Raw genomic sequence first — 19,076 nt, forward strand, 5'->3', positions numbered from 1 at the left:
CCTGGCCATCTTCTGTAAACAAACAACCACTGAATCTCCATTACGACACCATGACATTACTGGAACAATGCTTGGGTCAGGCACTCCAGAATGCAAAACTACTGACATCAAGCTTAATGCAGGTCTTCAAAATGAGAATGATGGACAGAAAGCATGTACCACTTCTTCCTTCTCTGATCTCCTCTTTCAATTATGATTGGATAATGTATTTTTGTAAAATCGGTTTTTTCAAGAATACCTAATCTTGATAATAATACTAATAATAATAACAGACATTGTACGCAATGTACCCATTAAATGCAAGCATGATCATACTCCTTACCACAGACAAAAATTGCAAATAAGGTATTTCTCAAAAGGTCCCATGCAATAGGGGAGACTACTCCACTAAAACATGAGTTGTAACAGAAGTCATGGGCTTTCTGCAGCATTATCTAATACTAGTTTCAAGTACCTTCAAGCACTAAAACATAATAAATATTTTTCTAGCATCATTTTGTAACATCTTTTTTTTATTGGAGGGCTGATTCTCCCAATAAAGGAAGTTCAAACATTCTGGCAAATTAGTTTGGAAAATGTATTTGAAGAAGAAATTTTGGCCCATTTCCATCTGATCAGTAAAATCAAACGTTGATCTTCAATCTGTGACTTGTGCAATATGAAAGATGTTATATATAGCAACTAACCTCTGAGTCCAAAAAGAGATGGCAATGTGCAAGCTGGCCATCTCTTCCAGCTCGTCCAATCTCCTGCACATAACTCTCAAAGCTCTTTGGCATGTTGTAGTGAATGATGGCACGTACATCTGCCTTGTCCAGACCCATCCCAAATGCCACTGTGGCCACCACTACCCTCAGCCGACCAGACATAAAGGCATTCTGGACCCTCTTTCTCTGATATGCAGTCAGGCCAGCATGGTAACTCTCAGCATCCCACTCTAAAGACCTGCTTTGTTTTTCTGAAAGATTTACAACATAATACATATTTCATAATTCAATATTTTTTCAATCCTCATACAAACACTTTTCATCTCCTTTTAAAAAAAAATTCTGGTCCAACAGTGCAAAATGAAAACATCAAAAAATGAAAAGAACAATTTTAATTAAACTTTTTGTTTTCAATCTGACCGATATAGTCCAAAATAATGAAATGCAATGAGAAAGAGGAAAGTGGAAGATGCAATAGGATGTATTCCTTACGGGAAAAATCTGATTATAACACAATGTGTGACCTTGTATCTAATCAAGAAGGCAATCTCCATATGTCATATCTGGAATGGAATAGAGATATCATAAGGAGGGGATGACGCTGGGGAAAAATACAACAATCTTGAAGTAAAATCTGGAAGTACTACCAGTTGAATCCAGAAAGCAGTGACCATCTGAAATTGACAATGTAAGTAAAAAGAAAATACTTAAATATATGTAGAGAGTTCAAAATTTGGTACAGCTTTGAATACCTGAAATATTGTTGGCTTACATTTTATGCCAGGGTCTGGTAAATAGAAGTTTTACTTTGGGACTAACTAAAGCTGTACCAATGTCACTTTTTGCCAATTATGCTGATACCGTGTATAGCCGATTATTAAAATTGCCGATACCGATTATGAGACCGATTATTTCAAGAAACCGCCTGTTCTACAGTTAGTGAAAGCACTAGCATTTGATTGGCAAGTAAACCATGCCCTTTTTTAGTTATAACTATCAATGCCTAAAATGGGTGTGGATTTATGTTAACTGTTCAAATGTGGTCTCAAGCCACCAAACATATGATAACTATTTCCCACATTTTATATCCCACCTTATTTCTTATTGTTATATATGCAAATAAAACTCTTTACTAAATAACATATTTATTCTGAATCAGTTTTTGGGGGAGCACATATGCGGTGTGATATGTTTCTTCATTCTTTCTTTTAATTTGATGATGGTAATCAATGCTTATATAGTAGTCCCCCTCTTGAACGGTCCCCCTGACCAGCGGCCACCCGCTCCTTAAGACCAGAATCCATTGGCACTGATGAGTTTGTGTTCAAAAGTACCTCTCGCGAAAGGCCACCTGGCTAACGCAACCAGCAGCCAGCATATCAGTGCAATAATATAAAATTTACCCCTCAAGCGGCCACATTTTATTTGAATATGTATCCAGAACCAGTATTTTATTCATAATGTGTGTTAAGTAATCCAATTTCTTTTTCCCTGATGTCAGGTTTTCGTTACTGAAAGAAGTGTTGAGTAAAGTACATTTACCACTAAGGTTAATATTATATCATTTACGCCTCACGAGAAGCCAAATTTATTCCATAAAAACTGAGAAAGACTCAAATTTTAATCCAAATAAAAGGGTACGTACATGTAATCCAATTAGCCTTACTGCTGTGTTATCATAAGATGTCCAGTTTAGTCACTGATAATTGTTAAGATTACAATTATTGAACAGTAGTAACAGCTGAGAAGTGGCAGTATCGATGTACAATACCCAAGTCAGCAGGAAAATGGTCCGATAGCCTTTATGGCTTACCTTAGTAAGATGTTGAGCCTGTTCACTTTGATAATCAGTGGCTATTACTAGTGACAATAATTGTCAAAATTACAAATCCTAACGGCCATGTGGTCAAATCTGCATGATGTTAATGGTACATATCGAAACCATTTTGGCTTCTCTCACTTAGTGTAAAGAAATGTATAAAAACAATAGGGTACCAGACTGCGTCTAACGAATAACGTGACAAGATCACTTCCTTAAAAAACACACGGCAATTTGTTTAGATACATACAAAATTGTTTTATCAGTATTGTAGTTGGCAACATGAATAACTTACTGCAAAAAGATCAACATGTCATCGAGGAAAAGAAAAATTATCAGTTTAGAAGAGAAAGTGAAAGTAATTCAACTGACGGGGGGGGGGGTCGTCGAGGATCCTTGCAGAAAACTAATGTTGGGAAGACTCAGATAAACAATATCGTGAACGATAATGAAACAATTCTGAAGAAGTGGGAAGGTGAAATGGATGGAGAAAGGAAGATTGTTTGAGCCAGGAGACATTTGTATTCTGATTTGAATGACAAGAAAAAGCAACAATTTTGTCAGTTGAATTGGGATATGACAACTTTACCACAAGTAATGGATGGTTGCACAGATTTCAAGTGCGACACAATATTAAGTGTTCTGTCCTTAGTGGAGAATCAGCTGATGTTAATAATGAAGTTGTCGAAGATTGGAACAAAAGACTAAACGATATATGCAGGGGATATGACAGCAAGGATATTTTTAATGTGACGAGACTGGTTTGCTTTTTAGACTGTTACCAACAAAGTGACAGATGATGTGATCTGTAACATAATTATAAAGACAGTTTTAAAACTATATCAATGGTTATTCATAGCATTCTTTTCAGAATGAAGACACGGTTTGTTTTACATTTATTTCACATCATGCATGTGATTTTTTAATGAAAATATTAAATATTTAAAATTAAACATACTTGTGACTTTCTTCATATGCATGTACTATTCGCACTTGTCATCCCGCTCTAGAAAGGCCACCCGCATTATATGGCCATTTCCCTGCTGCATTAGGGGTGGCCTTATAAGAGGGGGACTACTGTATATATGGCACAGTAATGCCAGGTCAAGTTGACTCATGTAAGTTTCATTGGTGGGAATGGAGATCATAATTTGCTTGCCGAGAAAAAATCTACAGCATTCAGTGATCATTCCCGGGATTTAGGAAGCAATTCACTCACAAACAAGCAAAGCATGTAAAGCGTGGCAAAAATAAATTTCTGTACTCCTGGTTGACAGAGATGTACTTTCTGAAGCTAGCCATAAAAAAGGGGGGCATTTAATTCCTAAATGTGCGAAATCGACGGTCACATTATACATCAATTATCTTACATTGCAAAGTACGATCATAGGGTTTTAGTATTAAAATGTCATTATCTAAATAATAGTTTCTTACAAAACTATTACACCTCTCCCTCGATAACTCGTGCACAATGGGGTCCACAAACATAGACCGCACTATAAGTGAGGCGCGAGTTACCAAGAGACCTCCAAAAATTGAAAAAAATTCACTTTGACATCGAAAAAACCGTAGGGGGGAGCAATCACGTCAATAATAATTTTTAATAATGCACTTTTTCTAATGAAGCTGTTCGTTATTCTTTTTAAATAACATTTTTTTCTTCAAAATATCCATCATGAAAGATCGTTCCAACTGGTTTGAACAACTATCACATGTACGCGAAAAATCTGTGTATTACGTCACTGCTTTTTGTTTTCTTGATGAGACTGGTTCCCGTAGTGGTGTTTAATAGCATCTTGCCAAATCGGTAGTCCATAATTTGGGAACTAGACTAACTGTTGATACACCACCAAACAAGATTCCTTTTTTTCAAAAACATGCGACATTTACTTCATGACACGTTTACATCGAAACTCAATTTTTTATTGTTCAATTAGTACAATGTTATTGTTGTGATTTCAGTGGAAGTAATAATGAAATTTCTTATCATCCATGAGGATATCTCTAAATGCCAGTTCAAGAATTCTCTGAAACTCGCTTGCTCACAAATGGTCCGTATCTGTGAAATCAAGCTCCATATTTTACTTAGTATTCATTTTGCTTGGCTGCCTTGTTATCTTTGATCACAGTTATGAAAGAGTTGGTTAATTTAAGGTAGTTTCTGTTACATACACAGTAACGTTTATTACAGTGTTCAACTGAACAAATGAAGTGAGTTCACCCGACATACGACCGAGGATGCTAGATTTTAAGTTAGTCCGATTTTTGTGCCTTGTAACTTTTCTTTTATTCCACCTCCTTTTTTAATTCAAAAGACATAATTAACATGATGATACAAAGGAGGCCAGCTTTTAATTCAGTGCAAGAATACAACAAATACTTCCACAAGTCAGTTATCAAAACACGGGCGGCACTTAATTAGGTTATCAGAGAAATGCTCGCGGACATAGCTGTTATGGTAGATTGACGAATTTTATGTTTAATTACAAGAGGACACATTGCATTTATGACGATTACACTTAAAAGGAACTAAAAGACGGAACTAGAACACAAATTTCAGTTGATAAAAAAAATTGTTTAATTTGTATTTATTTATTAAAGTACTGCCTCCACTCGGCGTAAGTGACATTTTCATTGATCAAAATTTCCTTACATATTGTTGATTGCGGTGTACTAGGAATGTTGTTTGGAAAGAAAATGTAAAAGATTGCATGAGCTATTTTTAAATTTTATATTTCATAGTGTTGATTAAAATTTCCAGGTCCTATCTACCATTTTCAACGATAAAACGAGCAATACATCAAAATTTCCGTTACCAATTTGATTGCGATTTTCTTAAGTTCAACAAATAGGGATACATTTTTGGGGTATTTTCGGGTTTAAAAAATGGGATCCATGCCTGACACCGCGTTATAAGAAGGTTTGCAAGTTATCAGGGCGTGAGTTATCAAGGGAGTGGTGTATGTGGAAAATAATATACACAACAATCACACGAGGCCTGTGATTGGGATGAGTGTTAAACAACTGTGCCCTGGCAAGCATGATAAAAAGTATTTACTTTTAAGAATATAGTGTCTTTCATATAACCCACAAATCAAATGTTTATTCCTTAATTTCCACTATTTAATTCTGATTTAAAATTCAAGCCATGTCAAGATGAATGTTATGATAAAATTTATATTTTGGAAATTTGCTTATACTGATTATTTCTACCGATACCGATTATACCGATTGTTCCAATAATCGGCCCAATTATGAGTATGGACAACTAATCAGTACAGCTTAGGACTGACCAAGTCATTTTAGTGATGTCAGGTTTTTGGTGACTGATCCCGGAGATATCAAAATTTTACTGTGCAGGGAGATGCATTTAATATTCGTGGCATTTATTTTCTTCGTAAATAGTCGTAAACAGTTTCCCAATGCTTAGCCTAATATCTCTTATTGAATAAAAGTTTTTAGAATGAATTCAAACCTTTATGACAGCCAATACTTTCGTTTATTGTAAGGTTAAAGTTGATATTGTTGACTTTCACAACAAATACATAAATTTAGCAATTAAAATGTCATTTGTCATTTGTGTGTTTAGTTTTGTGGCAATAAAATGTATATAATTCTATTATCTGAATGGAATATTACATGCAATTCAAAATGGCATCCATATATCTTGTTACTGAGAGAATCGGATGAAATTAATATGAATGTAATGCAGCCAATAAAAATCACATACTTTTTCCTTTCTTGCCTGCCTGTCTGTCTTCAACATTTAAGGACTGTTGCTGTCCCTTGTTAAGACAAGTCCTTATTAATGTGGCAACCCGATCCGTCTGCTCTCTACGAGTACAATAGATGATAATGGAGTTACACCTGATGAACCTCTCCCCTTGCAGCAAACCCAACAAAGCCTGAAAGTTGTGACAACAGTATTCGATTAATAGTTCTTTAATTTACCCTAAACACTGAGTACAAGTAAATCATTTTGCTTTTTATTATTCTAAGATTTTGCAAGCCACATGCAATAAAGATACAAAATACAATAAGTATCGACATCATGTATATGTGAAATTCAAAGACTACAAGTCCTCCCAAAACCTAAAGGAAATTATTAAAAATATACTTTCCAACTAAATTTGTTTCAGATGAAATCAAAAGCAAGCAAAATCCATCAATATAAACTTCCTTCAAAAATATAGCAATGACACTTTAAAAAAAGCTTCCAATTTGGACTATCCTTTTTAGACCCAAGGCAGCAGCACCATGATATATCATTCTCCTTACAAGCAATTCCTACATGCGACTTTTATAACATTAGACTTACACCCTATGCACACATACTGTCTATTCTCTGTTTAAAATCTTTAGGTAAACATTTGATATATATTCTCATTTTTAGTAATTGATCATGTAAAAATAGTCACATATAATTTACTTGAGCATTCAAGGAAGGATTTGAAAACTCTGGGCTTTGCCCTCTTCCCTCAAAATTAAAAATGCCTTGACTGCCATTTAAACTAAGACAACGAACCTACCACCTGTATATTACGTAATTAGTCTATCCAATAAAGTTCTCTATCTTTCCATTTAATGTTGCTACTAAAGAGTTCTGGATCAGATTGGATGATTTCTATTATCTGATAGTGAAACAATTTATGTTGTGGTCAGGTTGGTTAAAGAGTTAAAACTATCATGACTCTATGGTCTTAAAGTAATAGAAAAGAGTGAGAAGCAACAAGCTTTGTAAAATTCAATAACTTCTTTCCCTAGAATACAAAGTGAAAATATAAAAAGAACTTATGATATTGCAAATTAAATCCCAGATAATCACAGAATTACTAACAGTCCTAATGAATAAAGTTCTGAATAAACTTTAGTGGTATTCTAAATAATTTCCAATGTTGATGGTGTTGATGTGCCTATAGTGGCCTGTAGTCTCAAATGTACTAATGTTCTAATGGACTGCACTGCTATGCTGCGCCAACAGTCTTTTGTTAAATCATTGTAAAATAATCCCAGGTTTCCTTGTCTGAATTCACTATAATTTCCAGTAAATGTCTCTTTCCAAGAATATTATTGAGCACTTTGTATTTCCAGAGAAGAATAATTTGAATTAAATAATTTCAGCCCAAATCAAAGACTGGACACAACAAATGATTCTGCCTTAAGATCTTATAGCACAAATAAATAATTTTCCCATTAAACAAGATTACAATGCCCTATACTTGACCTAGGACACATTTTCTACTTAAAAAAACTATTACTTAATAGAAAATTCCATTGACGGCGATTCTGTTACAAAAATTTTAATAAAGAACATTGTAAACATAATGCCCTTGACTCAGACCAAGATGAATATGTTTACTTCTATTGATAATTATCCTAATATTAAACCCACACTCATAGAGAAAATATTAGCTATGTATTAGCCGTTTACAGAATAAAAAAGGTCAATGATTTTGGTCATGAAGACAATGAACTTGATTTTCGACAAAGTCAAATACAAAATATAATTTTACATAACCCATTGCATATAACAACAAAAAAACAACCTAACAAACAATGCAAATTAAATATACATAACAAGACAATGGGGTCTCCCTCTTATTATTATTGGTAGTAGCAGATGCTTGACTTGGTGTTCTGATACCATGTTGTCTTGTTTTCTCTTTTTTCTTGGTGTTGGCATCTATTCTAATCACTGTGGATGTGGAAGAGCTGGATAGAAATGCTGATGCACATCTGTAGAGACTCATCAGCCTCTCGGAGGAATTGGGATCTATAAGATTGGTATTCTGCAGAGTGTCGCCTCATTTTTTACTCTTTTGGGGGCCTTCATTACAGTCACACTGTTCCATAGTCACAGGGCTCCCTTCACTTTGTTTGGGCTTTTGCCAAGTTTCATGCATTCACAACTTTGCCTTTGACCCCAAATTTGTGTCAGTACTTCAATGTACTCAACTATTATGCCCATATACTTCATACCTGCTTCCTACGGTGCATGTTTGGAGTACTGGCTGATGTTTGTTATCATAGCAATCCTCAGGATCAGACTTATCAAGTTTTGGTTATCAGTGTCCCTATATACCTTGTATCAGCCCCATGCCGCTCCACATACAGGTGTCGGACTCTCTTCACAATGGATGTGGTCAAATCCATGTATTAACATCAGATTTCATATGCCATTCATGACCAGGTGTGTTTTTATACTGATGTGTATGGATGTGGTCAAATCCATGTATTAACATCACATTTTATATGCCATTTATGACCAGGTGTGTTTTTATACTGATGTGTATGGATGTGGTCAAATCCATGTATTAACATCACATTTTATATGCCATTTATGACCAGGTGTGTTTTAATACTGATATGTATGGATGTGGTCAAATCTGTGTATTAACATCACATTTTATATGCCATTTATGACCAGGTGTGTTTTAATACTGATATGTATGGATGTGGTAAAATCCATGTATTAACATCAGATTACATATGCCATTCATGTCTAGGTGTGTTTTTATATTAATGTGTAGGAATATGGTGAAAGCCATGTATTAACATTGTATTTTAAATGCCATTCATGACCAGGTGTGTTTTTATACTAATACATAAGAATGTGGTTAAATCCATGTATTAACACCAGATTTCATATGCCATTCATAAAAATTTATCCACCTTGAAACACATCCCATTTTCTTATCGGTAAGTATATGTTACACCCATACCAAAATAACTGAAACTACTCCTTTCTACAAACATTAAATCGATAGATTCATTTTAGAAAATCAAATGCTACTTTCTTATCACTATTTATATGCTACAATGAGGAATTTAAATCATTTTTTCAAATGCCAAGTCACTTGAAACAACACATTTCTACAGGGATAGATTCATTGGTGAAAAACAACTGTTACTTTGAAAATAACTACATTTAAACTAGAGTCAAATGTGGGATTGATAGTTATCACCCACCTAACAGACCAAAGCAAATGCAGTTGGCTAAGAAATGTACACTACTAGAATATTTTCAATACAATTACTTCCAATTCTTAAGTTCACATAAGTTATGAAAATAACTGTATCAAGGTTTATCAATTTTTTTATATTTTCGTTTGTATTTGCTGTTAAGCTGGCATAATTTGTTCAAAACTAAAATACCTTTATTGACAGTATGCTTTCATCAAATTCTGTTTAGAAATGTTTGACAAGTTGCTTAAGGTTTTTCTATTGTTAGCAGCAGTGCAATGTATTTCAAATTTGCTCAAATTCTGTTTAGCAGTTCTTCAGAAGAACTCATTTTAAAAATGATTCTATTTTTAGTAACAGTGGCCATATTTGATGGTGGTTCAGCTTTTCTATTTTTAGTAACAGTGACCATATCTGATGGCATATTGGAATCATCTGTACAAGGTCTGCTTGTCAGCATGCCTTCTGACAAATATAATCACAATTACAAAATAACCTGTTTATTTACAAAATAAAATAAAAACAATTCCAACAAAAAATATTTTATTTGACCTATCTGTAAACTTTCACTGCAAAATTAAATTGTCTTATTTTCGAAGCTTGCACAAATTTCTCAGGAGCAAGTTCAATTTTACAGTCATCTTACTCTGATGCCTTGGGGCAAACTGATTTTTATAAAAATTTGTCAAACCCTGTGATAAATCAAAATTTCCTATCTTTATAATGTGCTTGTGAGTCCCTGAGAAAGATAAATCTCACATTCCCCTGGCATTATGTAGCCAATAATGTGCTGACAATGCCATCTGAACAACCAAAAAAAAAAAAAAAAAGTCATTCTGTGATTGATTCAAAATGTCATAGAAAAAAAACATCTTTATTTTGAAGACAAGCATTAGTCTCCAAACTAACCTGACAATACAGTATACTGGTTTAGGTTTGCCTCCACAGTACACATTTTGATGCATGTAGTAATGTGTGTCAGTTTGTGATTTGGATATTTAACATAGCTGTAACAATTTTTCAGTCATATTGCTATGATGTCTGCAGTGTGGCAGTTTATATTGATGTCTAACACTGGGGTATCATGCTGCAGACATGTGGCATCATGCCATACCTAGTCACATTATCCTGACACCAGGCTGACCAGTTCTAACACTAGCCTCTTAATGCTGAGTGCCAAGTGAAGCAGCTGCTAGTACGCATTTTAAAAGTCTTTGGTATGACTCAGATGGGGTTCGCACCCACAACCTCCTGCATCCGAGGCAGATAATCTATCCACTTGGGTCAATGAAGTGGTCCGATGCATTTAGTAACATATTACTATTAATCAGTGACTGTAACCATAAAAGTATGGTGCTATTAAATATCAGAAAAATTAGTAAATGCAGGATATTTTCCAGACATTTTCCTGAATTAATACTGAATGAAATCCACCCTATACTGAAATAATACTGAATGAAATACACCCTATACTGAATTAATACTGAATGAAATACACCCTATACTGAATTAATATTGAATGAAATCCACCCTATACTGAATTAATACCGAATGAAATACACCCTATACTGAATATACTTTACCATAAGTATATCCATTTATATCACTTTCCTTTCTAAGTTATTTAAAAAAATTATTAACAAGAAAATTCTGTGAGCCACATTACCTCATCTTTATTATCATCACAAGACACTGACAATAGTAAATTTGGTGGCATAGGAGACCCTCGAACTGTGGCACTGTGGAAATTGGAGATGTGAAGATGTTTGGCTACATCAGCAGCTGTAGACAGTGTTGCTGTGGCAGTGAGTCCCAGGAAACAGTGCACTCCAAACTTTTCACGCAGAACCTGTCAATACATCATATATTACTAGAAATGTGTCCTTGGACATGGTGCCTCAACAAATATGGTATAAATGATTTGGTTTGGGTCAGTGTTTTACAGAACTCTAACACAATGTCATTTGGGCCAAGGCAATTAGAGTCAAAAACATTACCCCAATACGCACCATGGTAGCTGACCCGGGCTGATCTAATGGTAAGATTCAAACCCGAAACATTTTGATCACAAGTCTGGTACACTAAACAGCATCAATGCAGCTCAAGACTTCATCAGTTGCCCCTAAAATGATATGCAAGATAGTTGATTGGACCTATTCTACATCCCTGAGCCAGCAGACCATTGGTTTAATTGAAGAAACCCTTCCTAAAGATCCAAAGCCAATCTCCTACACTAAAGAGGGGCCATAGATCAAACAAATTTTGACCAGGTCATCTCTCATAAACTTTACTCAACATACGAGTCACAAATGTTACTCAAGACTTTGAAAATCTGACCAAAAATGACAAATGAAGCATTCTTATTTGTCAGAATATTTTGACTAAGACCTGGAGTTGAGTAAAGTTTTATGATGTAGGGAGATGATATATGTAACTACTGAATTTGATCCAAGTCCTATTGATATAACATACATGGTTTCATTATATAAGTCATTGCAAAGTTATTGGCGGGAAACACAAACAGTCAAACCTGACTTAACCTTTAAAGTGCTACATTGTTTTCAAGTACAATACCCCTCAATTGTTTAAGAAAAGATACGAAACTGCACTCTACTTTTAAATTGCATGTATTTTAATTACTATACATAATTGATGCACAAAAGTAACATGAAAAAAAATGGGCAGTATCTGAACTTTATGATTAGCATCAATTTACATTGAGTAACTTTATCATATTTGTATATACAGGTGCCTATACAGGTAAAATGGCAACAAGCCGCTTGGTATGCCTCACATCTGAAGGATGTTAGCTTTTTTCAGAATCCCTCCCTGTCCTTCCTTCTCTTATTACAAGCAATGCATTCATGTGCAGTGTGTGCTTATTTAGCTCCAGGTGCACCTGAAATAAATTCAGGGAAATGCCTCCCAGAGGCATTCAGGAAGCTCACTAGCAAATTTTAATCCCCTCTCAGTAGCGTCAGACACCTTTCCTGCTTCCTGAACCAAAGTCTTCACTAATGAAATGGGGAAACCACAGTGACATTGTTTCTTCTGCACAGGTGAGAATTTCAAGTACAACTGATAGGCATTTACAATACATACATTCAACAGATGAAAAAATATTTTTCTCCACCTTTTCTTGTATTCATTAGCACAGGATTGTATTCATTAAATTGGTCCCTTAAATCAATGCCTCCAATGTGCTTCACATAATCCACAATACACGTGGGCTTCACATAATCCACAATACAGGTGAGCTTCACATAATCCACAGTACAGGTGGGTTTCATTATAGATGCAATTTGTCTTACTGATGATTGCTACATTTGCTTCATAAAAACTGGAGATCATATTTACATCTCATTTATCATGATATTTCACCATTAGTAAATTGTCCTTTCTGTGAAAAATACACTCACCCTGGTTTAGTTTTTCTTAACCTTCGTGCCTCTGCAACACCTACCCTATTAGTTTGCAGGGTTCCACATTAAGAGGTGTTTTGCAATTCAAGTTCATTAAAAAGTTCAGGTGAGGAATAGTAGTTGTACATACTTATCCATATATGCTTTGTGTGCTTTATTCAAAAGCTCACACTTGCAGAATAAACCAATCACAATTTTCATGGTTTGAGTCAACTCATTAACATTTAGTTCTAGTCCTTCACAGTAATTGTCCAGGTCTCCATCCATTTTACAAGTGGAAATGTGGTAGCCAATACAATATCCACTGCTTGCCTTATACACCTGAAACAGCTTTATACCAAACCTGGAAATTGCAGATGACCTTTCCAACAGCAGGCAGCCTCATCAAAACTGAGGTTCATATCCACTGAATTAACCTTGGCAAATACTTCTGATTTTGTAATCTTTCTGCAAATCTTGCATAAAAGGTCACCTTTATTGTTCTCATTGTCTGCCAAATGTAAATTGCTCAGAATAGTGAGAAATATATACCTACTCATTTTCTACTGAAGTATTGGGTTGATATCACATTATTAGCAGCCGTTCATTTACCAAACCCATTGAAATAATCAATGCAAAAAAGAGTTTCATCTGGTCAGGTGTGATAGGCTCCCATTTTCTCATGTGGCAGTTCTCCATTAAGTCTTCCCCATTTACTCACTGATCTGCTAATGATTTGTCTGATTTACTATCAAATGCAATAGCTTATCATCCATAAAAAGTCTTCAATAGTCTAAAGGTTTAGTATTGACCATCTTTCCTTACATTTAATTTGAAAATACAACTCAATGGGTGGTTGAAAGGCACAGCTTTTTTTGTCCAGTGAGCATGTACATCAGACTCCTGTCAGACATCAATTTCTGGCTCTAAATCACTCATGGGTACTTCCAACAATGCTTCCCCCAGATCATCTCCTTAAATCCTTCTAAATCATTGTCATCATCACTATCTGCAGCCAGTGTTTGTTAAAAGAAATTACCACTGTATTCTGTGACTGCCATTTTAAATTTTTTCAGATAGCACATGTTTATAAGTATTTGTAAAACTTAGCTGCTAATTGCATAGTAAAGTATGATAGAATGCTTGTTCCAGGTCCCAATATACCAATCATGGCAAGCTTAAATAACAGGATATATACATCATTGCTTACATTTGAAAAATAACTCAAGTAGATACAAGTATTACGAGACTTCTGCAGTGAGAATAATCTCATGACTAGCACTTTATGGTTTAAAGTGGTCTTAAAAGAATATGTGGTTTCATAATAAAGGTAAATTTCTGCACCAATGTAGTTTCTGGTAAAAGAAAAAGTGTTTCTTTAACAAAGGTGAGAGATTAAACCTAGTGATCTTTAAGGTAGGTTCAACAATATATGTACAAGTCCCTTTATAAAACAGAGCATAACAGAATTATGTTACAATTATTGCATTAATATGAATACCGTTTCATCTAGAAAACCATATATCAGTTAAAAACAGATTATTGTTAATGATATGCCACATCTTACTACTGTATACTTCTAATGGAAAATAGATCATTATCATATGGCTCTAAATGTAACCTTGATAAAAGGAAATTATCAATAACTCTTGCTTGCAATTTACATAAACCAAACTTGAAACAGTTGCTCAGAGCACATTAAAATTTATCTTTAAGAACAAAAATTGTTCTCATGTCTGAGGTGGACATGAGATGGTAGTCTATAGAAAACAAGAGACCCTTGAAGGGACTGATGCTCTTCTGACTGAAAAGAATCTCCAGGAATACAAGATAAGAACATTTCTTCCTTTTAACTGCTGGGTATAGAAACAATCTTTCATATTCTTTGGTGATATAATTCAAGATTTTCAAATCAACTGCTGTAGTTGAGTTACTGGATGTCAGCTTGGCACCATTTTCATTTAGGACAAACCAGATATCATAAGAAGTCTTCTGGTTGAAAATTCATGTTGTTGACCATCGGTTGTAGAAGCAACAATAGCAAGATTTTTAAGACAGATGACATGGTGTCCATCTGATACCAAATTAGCACCATTTCTACCTAGTACCTACTAGACATCATAGGAAGTCTTTTGGTGAAAGGACAGTACTGATATGACCAGCCACGAAGGTGAAGTTGCAATAAAAAGATATATGGAGTTGGACTGGCACCATTTTTTGCTTATGACCAACTACACATCATAATATGTGCTTCATTGAAAACTCCATGTTGATAAGACTATTTATTCTGAAGAAATAGTGATAACAAGATTTTCAAGATGGCCACTGTAGCGGCTATATTGAACGTCTTAATGGCACCACTTCAATTTAGGACCAAACAGACATCATAAGAAGTTGTTTAGTAAAAAACCCAGGTTGATACAAGAAGGAGTAGTGATAATGATAACAATATTTTCAAAATGGCCATTGTTTGGACCATATTGGACATCTGATCAGCCCCATTTTCATTTTCGACTAACCAGATATCATAAGAATATTTTCGACCAACCAGATATCATAAGAAGTCTTCTGGTGAAAACTCCATGTCAATATGACTTTCCTTCATGGGGAGAATCCATAATATGATTTTCAAGATGGCAACTGTGGTAGTCATATTGGATATCACACTGCCAATATTTTCGTTTAGGACTGACTAGACTTAAGATTTTTTTAGATAACATCCATGATGATATGAACATCTATTCAGAAGGGACAGTAAAAACAAGATTTTGAAGATGGCTACTGTGATGGTCATATTGGAGATCAGACTGCAACCATTTTCATTTAGGATGGGGTAAAAAGTGTCAGACCTGCCAACCCTAACAAAATCCTCTTGATTTTTTCCAGAAGTTAGACCAGTTTCACAAATGGAAGTTACAAGCCAATGGAGCTCAATGGTTCCTTGCTATCTCTCAACTTGATGTAATATTACTTTTTATTTGTCTGTACTATTGAAAAATTTTAAAAAGCTCAAAATGGATGGACTTCTTCCTTATCCCCAAGAGCAAGCCCTCCACAAAGTATGCTCAAGTTCCATGATTTAGAACTAAAATAAATTGTGCTGAAACCAGACATGCAGATAGGCATTGTATAACAAGATACATACCTGCTATAAACAGTAATGGCTTGTAAGATCAGTATATTCTATTTTAAAAAGAACATTAGTGTGTAGTGCGGCATGCAGATTCTGTCAAGGTGTGAAAATCTTGCTCTCCACAAACAGCAGGCACCCACTTACCTTACAAAGCCTGAGGTAGGATGGCCTGAAGTTGTGTGACCACTCAGACAAACAGTGAGCTTCGTCAATACACACAAATGAAATGGGTGGAAGTGATGATGCATATGACAACAGTGACATGTTTCCCCCAGCAATGGCCTCTGGAGATACCAACAGGAAGTGAGCCTCTCCATTCTTGACAGAGTTCATTACCTTCTCCCTCTGGGCCAAGGTCATGTTGGTATGAAGACAGACCCCTTTCACTCCTGAAGGTAGTCCAGTCACCTAGAGAGAAATGATGGGAGTTATGACTTTTAGAACATTTATGAATCAGCCGACATAAAAAATACCAGTATAGCTGCCAATGCCTGAGTGCTTACAATATTGACTGCTTACAACAAAAATACTGATTTGCAGGAACAAAAACTGATTTGTAAAACTTAAATGCATATTAACTATTTACAACATCTATAACCATCAGTAGAGTAGGACAGTAACTTAATTTTGTAATGTCAAAGATGCATGTGTTGCACTTATGCACTTTCCAAAAGGGCACCATGTTCCATTTAGGATGGTTTGGATTTGGATCTGGATTTTTTTTTTAACGTAGCTTTAAAAAAATTTCAGTCATATCACTATGATGTCTGCAGTGTGACAGTTTTGTAGTGATGTCTAGCACTGGGGCATCATGCCACAGACATGTAGCATGATGTCCCACCCAGTCACATTATCTTGACACCAGGCCATCCAGTCCTAACACTAACCTCTTGGGGCTCCAAGTGGCCGAGTGGTCTAAAGTGCTCTCCATTACGGATCACTGCCATCTCACTTCTGTCTGCATGGGTTCGAGTCCAGAATTCGGCCAATGTGGGTATGTGAGAAAGCTTGCCAGTAGCTTCTCATGGGTTGGTTGTTCTTCTCGGGGTTTTCCCAGGTTCTTCCTCCACCATTAATACTGGCTGCCATGCATAGCCTATCATGTGCTGAAAAATGGCATTAAACCCCACAACAACAACAACAACTAACCTCTTAATGCTGAGCGCCAAGCGAGGCAGCTGTTAGTACCATTTTTGTGTGTGTGAGTGTGTATGTGATTTGGATTTTTAACGTAGCTTTTACAATTTTTCAGTCCTACTGCTACAATGTCTGCAGTGTGGCACCTTATAGTGATGTCTAGCACTGGGGCATCATGTCACCAAGCGTGGAAGCTGTTTGTACCATTTCTGTAAGTCTTTGGTATGACTCGGCCGGGGATCAAACCCATGACCTTCCACTTTCAAGGCGGATGTTCTAATCACTAGGCCACCGATGCGATCACCATTTTTGTAAGTCTTTGGTATGACTCGGCTGGGAATCGAATACACAACCTCCAGCATCCAAGGCAGATGCTCTAACCACTAGGCCACTGGAGCGGTGTTCAATTTAGGTGCCCATTCAGAATGTGCAAGAGTGCAACACATTCTCCGACAAAGGCTGTTTATAGGAGCCTTTTCCAAACCTGGATTTTTCAATCATTATCAATTCCAATGTACCATCTTTCACTGATGATCTGAATTCTGTGCAATGCTTTAAAGAACTCTTTTAGTTCTGGCACACAAGTACTCCTTTGTGACTTTACTGTCTGGAAAAAGTGTGCAAATAAAATGTTAGGGAGACTAGTAACTGAAAGAGGAATGTTCATTACTAAAAGAAATTTTTTAAACAAACTTTAATCCAGATATATCACGGTTCTCTCTGGTATTCATAAATGTTGCAACTTCAGGCTGAGTTGTCGATGAAGCAGCAAGCTGATGTTTATGAGCTTTACATGTTGTTTTATTTCATGAGTGCCTCAATGCCCAATAGCGAAATCACAATTATGCAATTTGCAAAATGCCAATTTTTCTCCATATCTATAAGGTTTCACAAATCATAATTGTCCTTCCAGTTCTATTTTCTTTTCTTTGATAGAGAAACTTCTGAATCTTCTGCCTTCCTTTGAAACATTACTAGAAGTTGAATATTACAAAGATGAGATACAGAGATAACAGCAACTGCTTTGCACAATCCAATATGGTGCTTAAAGAGTGGCATGGTAACCTTGATTTTCAATTAACCAATCATATGTTAGAACTCTATATTCCTATATACATGTGACACATTTCTCTCAGAATGGAACCAGGTGCCTCTTCTAAACAGAAAATGGCACAGAAATTTTCAATTTAATTTTTTTACTAAAATACAAATTTTAACCAGAATAATGTACATCTGTATTCAGGTCGAAATACGGAACAAATATGGGGAAAATGGGACACGTGCCTGCTATGTACTAGATATACTAAGTTACACCAATCCCTCGATAATTCACGCCCTGATAATTCGCAAACCCGCTTATAACGCGGTGTCAGGCATGGATCCCATTTTTTAAAACCAAAAATACCACCAAAATTTATCCCTATTTGTTGAACTTGAAGAAAATCACGATCAAAGTTGGTAACAGAAACTTTGATGTATCGCTCGTTTTATCATTGCAAACGGTAGATAGGACCTGGAAATTTTAATCAACGCTATGAAATATAAAATTTAAAAATAGCTCATAAAATTTTTTACATTTTCTTTCCAAACGACATTCCTAGTACACCACAATTAATGATACGTAAGGAAATTTCGATCAATGAAAATGTCACTTAGAGGCAGTACTTTAACAAATAAATACAAATTAAATAATTTTTTTATCAATTGAAATTGCGTGAGTTATCGAGGGAGAGGTGCACTAAGTTGCATATTGTCTGGTTCAAAACAAAAAGATTCTCAGTAGAAAATGGATCTATCCAAATATATCCTGCATGCTAAAAACTACCACTACCTCTCAAATCCACCAATTATGGAAGGAAAAAAATTATTTCCTGCTTTTATTTGATATGGACAAAGGGAAGAAACTTTTCCCAACC

The 19,076-nt window shown here is 35.4% G+C and overlaps 1 protein-coding gene across 1 annotated transcript in view; it reads right to left on the bottom strand.

Moving 5' to 3' along the window:
• The window catches only part of LOC149780789 (ATP-dependent DNA helicase Q4-like), a 292,890-nt gene that overhangs the window by 241,164 nt on the left and 32,650 nt on the right, over positions 1-19,076 (bottom strand). Inside the window, exons 12-15 of the mRNA XM_089937868.1 lie at positions 16,168-16,431; positions 11,156-11,338; positions 6,257-6,431; positions 687-958 (exon numbers count right to left, since the gene is read on the bottom strand). Of these exons, the coding sequence (XP_089793994.1) occupies positions 687-958; positions 6,257-6,431; positions 11,156-11,338; positions 16,168-16,431 (894 nt within the window). The remainder of the gene's footprint in view (positions 1-686; positions 959-6,256; positions 6,432-11,155; positions 11,339-16,167; positions 16,432-19,076) is intronic.

Source organism: Sinohyriopsis cumingii, chromosome 16 (genome assembly GCF_028554795.1).
Source record: "Sinohyriopsis cumingii isolate HCF-2022 chromosome 16, ASM2855479v2, whole genome shotgun sequence".
In the NCBI taxonomy this organism is placed as follows: Eukaryota; Metazoa; Mollusca; class Bivalvia; order Unionida; family Unionidae; genus Sinohyriopsis; species Sinohyriopsis cumingii.